The sequence below is a fragment of the Equus caballus genome, chromosome 6, assembly GCF_041296265.1.
Source record: "Equus caballus isolate H_3958 breed thoroughbred chromosome 6, TB-T2T, whole genome shotgun sequence".
NCBI lineage: Eukaryota > Metazoa > Chordata > Mammalia > Perissodactyla > Equidae > Equus > Equus caballus.
The window spans coordinates 27,039,820-27,044,490 of NC_091689.1; the positions used below are offsets into that span (position 1 = coordinate 27,039,820).

Here is a 4,671-nt window from a genome sequence, read left to right on the forward strand (position 1 = left end):
GAGACAACACCGGGAGGGGTGGGGGATGGGAATTGTCACTTCTAGTGTATATATTTCCGTACTGTTTTAGCTATTTCATCTTGCTGAGGAAGATTCGCCCTGAGCTAACATCTGTGCCAATCTTGCTCTTGTTGTATGTGGGCTGCTGCCACAGAATTGCCGCCAAAGAGGGGTGTAGGCCTGTGCCCAGGAACCAAACCCGGGCCGCGGAAGCGTAGCACACTGAACTTAACCACCAGGCCATGGGGCTGGCCCCTATACTGTTTTAACTTTTACAAAAGAGAATGCATCCTACTTGAACAGATGCTTAAAATTTTACACAAATTACTATTAAAGTTCAAAATATTTAACTTCAAGGATACTCATTAAAGCATGAATGGAAAGAACCTCTCCATGACTTTAAGAGTCACCTATAACTTTCCTAATAGTTTACTATGTTATTTTATTTTACATTCAGGTCCAAGCTCACCTGGAATTTACGTTTGTGTGAGGGATGCAACAGAAGCTGCCTTTCCCCATTCAGGTGGAAAACCAACCATCCAGGCACCATTCACTGAGCAGTTCTGGCCTTCCCAGCTGACCTGAACTGCCTCCTTTCCCACCGGCTGAACCCCCACAGCCACAGATGCCCCTCGAGTGCCCTGGAGCCAGTGGGGTAAGCTCTCCAACCTGGGTTCCCTGTCCACGAGGGATGGCTACTAGCAGAGCCTGCTCCCAAGACGGCAGGGCGCATGCTGCACACACAAGTGCTTGGGGGCTGTCGGCCACATAGCAAGAAACCCCTGATGAGGAGCAGGCAGCGGGGGAGGCCCGCGGCTCCAGTACTGACCTCGGCTGGGGGGCAGCAGGCTGCTCAGGTAGGGGAAGCTCACTCTCCTCAGCTCGTCCAGCTTCTCCTGCAGCTTGCGCACCTGGCTGTCGGAGCGGCTGACCCTCTGCCGCAGGGTCTTCAGCTCGCCGTTCTTCTTCTCCACCTGCTCCCGCAGGCAGCACACCTGGCTCTTGTTCTGCCGGGAGGAGAAGCAGTAGGAGTGCAGCGAGTCGATGAGTTTGCAGGCCCCGGACGCGGACAGGATGACCTCGTTGATGGACATGGGGCTCGCGTCACTGTGCTCGCTCTGCACAGCTTCCGCGGCTGGCTTCGGGGTGACGTCGGTCGGAGGGGCAGAGGGGCTCTGGGAGGGCTTCTGAGGCGTCACCGTGAGTGATGAGCTCGGGGGGCTCTGGGCCAAGCCCTTGTCCAGCCCCAGGCTGGTCCCGCTGCAGCTGGGCTCCACGTCTCTCTTCAGCCTCTTTCGGTCAACAGGCTCTCGGGGGACAGACGGCCTCTCTCGAGTGTGCTTGGAGGAGAAACTGTAAGAATGAAGTGAGCCAATAAATTTGCATGCCCCAGATCCTGGGGGGGTAAAGTCATCCACGGAAATGCCACTCTTATCTACCAGGCCCGCGGCGGGGGAGGTGGTGGTCTTGTCGCTAGCATCTACAGCAGACGCGTTTGCTTCTGCCTGGCTGCCTGTCACTGTGGCTGCCACACCGTCTCCTGCAGTCCCTTCCAGAGACTGCTGCGCCCGCTCCTGACTGGCGGCTTCCTGGGCGGCCCTGGGCGCGCTCTCCCCCTGCAGAGCGGCTCGCTTCAACTTGCGGGACTCTGGCTTGGCCATGAGGTTTCCACTTGAGGACGACGACGAACCCGCAGCAGCCACCTTCCCGCCTGCTTCACCTGTACGTCGCCTCAGGCCCCCCGAGGCCTTTCTGGTGTCCCTTCTCCTGGTGCGGCCATGGCCTCCAGCCCCCCTCTTCTCAGTCAGGTGAAAGATGGAGGGCACGGCCGTGGGCTTGAGCAGGCGGTGTTGATCCTCCAGCCTTTTGGAGAAGCTATCTTTGGTGAAATGCTCGCTACAGAGGAAAGAATACTTGGTCGGGGTCCAGTTATCCCTCTGAACAGCTTTTAACCACTGGATCAGACGTTTTGAGTCCTTGAGGGGAAATCTGCAGGACAAATGACAAAGTAATCAAAAACAATCAAACGTCTCCCCCAAAAATGATCAACTATAAAAGCAAAACAAGTGTTTCTGCAAACACCCACACCTGTATTTAACATTTAGTAAAGATTTAAGGAATACCTCTTACTTGCAATTTATCACTAGAACAGAAAGGTGAAAGAGCCACTGTCTACCCTTAAGGAGCTTACCGTCTACAGAGAAGGCAGGAGAGCAAGGCTCTCCTCCCAGGCTGTGCTAAGTGCCCTGCAGGGAGAGACATGCTGGGGCACACAGCACAGCACGGCATCAGGACAACAGGAAAGGCTGCAGGAAGCCCTGCAAACAGTTCCTAGAAGCTCACAGCTGACCAACCCTCCTGCTGTGCCTGGGATGCAGGACCTGGATGCCGAAAGAAACCGGGAGGGTTGGCTGCCCTATTCCTAAGCAAGGCCAGATGTCGCCAGCAGAGCATCCTAGACACGCGGCACCGAGCCTGGCCCCAGCTGTGGCTCAAGGAGATGAGGAGAGCAGACTCCAGAGCTGCAGCTGTGCGCTCCTACTGCCCTTCCACTACCACAAGTCAAACTGCTCCCTTCAGAAAGCAGCCAGTCCCTGGAGGATACTGAACCAGATAGTGAGTATTTCTTCTCAGTAAGGCAGCAAGATCTCTATTGAGAAAACCGACTGAGGGGCTGGCCCCGCGGCTGAGTGGTTAAGTTCGCGCGCTCCGCTGCTGGCGGCCCAGTGTTTCGTTAGTTCGAATCCTGGGCGTGGACATGGCACTGCTCATCAGACCACGCTGAGGCAGCGTCCCACATGCCACAACTAGAAGGACCCGCAACGAGGAATACACATCTATGTACTGCGGGGCTTTGGGGAGAAAAGGTGAAAAAATAAAATCAAAAAGAAAACTGACTGAACTGTGCACATGGGGCGTGGGGGGGGGGGGGGTCGTTCCAGAGGGCTCTCTGCTCCACCAAAAGTCATCTAACCCACCTGAGGCCGCTGAAGACCAGGGTGGATATTAACTCCTCAGAAGTTCTAAGCAACATGACCTTCTAAACTTGCAATGCTTTGTGAGCCCATTTCCCAAAGACCCCCTCCCCCAATTTGCCCGTCCTCTGCCCCCACATTAGACCAATACCAAAGCCAAGAGAGGCCCTGTCTACATAGCTTTGCCTCATTTTGGAAAACAGTAACAAAACTTCTGGGACACAGGCTCTGAAAGAAACTGTCAAGAAAACACGGTGGCTGACCTCTGAAATAATCTAACATTACCAGGTCTTTCGCTAGATTGTAACAACTTAAGAACAAACCATTGTAACTTTCAATGAGACTATAAATAACCAGTGTCAGTCAGGTCTTTAAAACTTAAATAACACACTGCACCATAAAACGGAAGTATCTGCAACGAGGTTTTTAAAGTCGTCCCTTTAGTTCACTGTTCTGGGACCTCCAGTGTGGAAGTCCGCAGAAAAGGACTCGCTGAAATAGCTAAATTCCAGGAGCCCTCACGAAAGGAGTCAGGCCAGGCCAGGCGGAGGGCAAACCCCTCGGCCTGCGGTGGGCCAGCTTCCGCGGGAGCCCAGGAAGAAGTGGGAAGGGGCCCCTTCCACGAGCGCGCAGGGTCAGCCTCGCCTGAGGAGGGGGCCGGCCCCGCTCCCCGGAGAATGCTGTCGGAGCGCGTCTCCAGGACTCACCTCCACGCGCAGAGCCACTTCTCCCCGGGGCTGCCAGGACCCTTCTAGTAACAGAGCGTCTGGAGCGCGTATTAAGGATACAAGTTGCCTTTGCTCGGCCACATTCCTGATCGCAGAGATCAAGGCAGGCTCCCCCGCGATCAAAAGAGCAGAAAAGTCACAGCAGATGCAAGAGGACAACTGACCTAAGGAAGAGCTTTTCCAGAATACACTGTTTCTGGAAATTGGCGGCGCCAACCCGAATCAATGGGGCGCAGGGTGGCCGCGGAGTGGGGGTGAGAGGGTGGTGGAGGCCGTAAGGTGGCCTCCAAGTGGGCGGACGGGTGGCCTTGGGGTGGGCGCCTGGTGGCTGGAGGGTGGCCGTGGGGTGGCCGCGGTGGCCCGAGGCGCCTGGCCCAGAGACGGCGGCGCGGGCCAAGGTCACACAGCTCCCGGCGCTGACTCACTAGCGGGACCGGCCCCAAGGCCCGGCGCACAAAGTGCACCCCCGCGCCTCGGGCCGGGCCGCGCGGCCTCAGTTTCCCCGCGGGGCCGGGCCGGGCCGGGCCGGGCCGGGCGGGGGCGTGGCCGCCGGGCCGCGCGGGCGGCGGGCCGGGAGGGGCCGGTTACCTGTGGAAGGAGACGGCACGTTTCTCCCCCTTGCCCTGCCGGTTGGAGCAGTTCGCGGCCGCGCAGCAGATCACCATCTCGGGCCTCCGGCCGCCGCGCCACCGCCAAGCTCCGGCCGTCGTCTCGCCGCGCCGAGCCCCGAGCGGGACCGCCCCGAGGGGAGGGCGCGCGGCGACACGGCTGCGGGACGTGGGAGCCGGCCCCGCGGCCCCGCCGTACGGCAAGATGGCGGCGCGCGCCCCCCGCCCGGCCGGCCCCCGGCCCCGGGTCCTCGGCCCTCGGCGCGCCCAGGGTCCCCAGCACCCGGCGGGGCGCAGCCCGGGGCTCGCGACGTCGCGGGTGGGAGGGGGCGCTTCGGGCCGGCTGCTCCGTGCGGCGAC

At 58.9% G+C, this 4,671-nt stretch overlaps 1 protein-coding gene across 2 annotated transcripts in view; it reads right to left on the reverse strand.

The window, feature by feature from the left end:
- THAP4 (THAP domain containing 4) overlaps positions 1–4,484 on the reverse strand; it is a 45,256-nt gene extending 40,772 nt beyond the window's left edge. The window contains exons 1-2 of one of the 2 annotated variants that reach the window (XM_023642798.2): positions 4,292–4,484; positions 830–1,989 (exon numbers count right to left, since the gene is read on the reverse strand). In XM_023642798.2, coding sequence (XP_023498566.2) covers positions 830–1,989; positions 4,292–4,368 — 1,237 coding nt within the window. In that variant the 5' untranslated portion in view covers positions 4,369–4,484. Of the gene's footprint in view, positions 1–829; positions 1,990–3,682; positions 4,221–4,291 lie in introns of those variants that run through there. The other variant, XM_070269685.1, reaches the window with a different exon arrangement.
- Between the last annotated feature and the right edge of the window lie 187 nt (positions 4,485–4,671).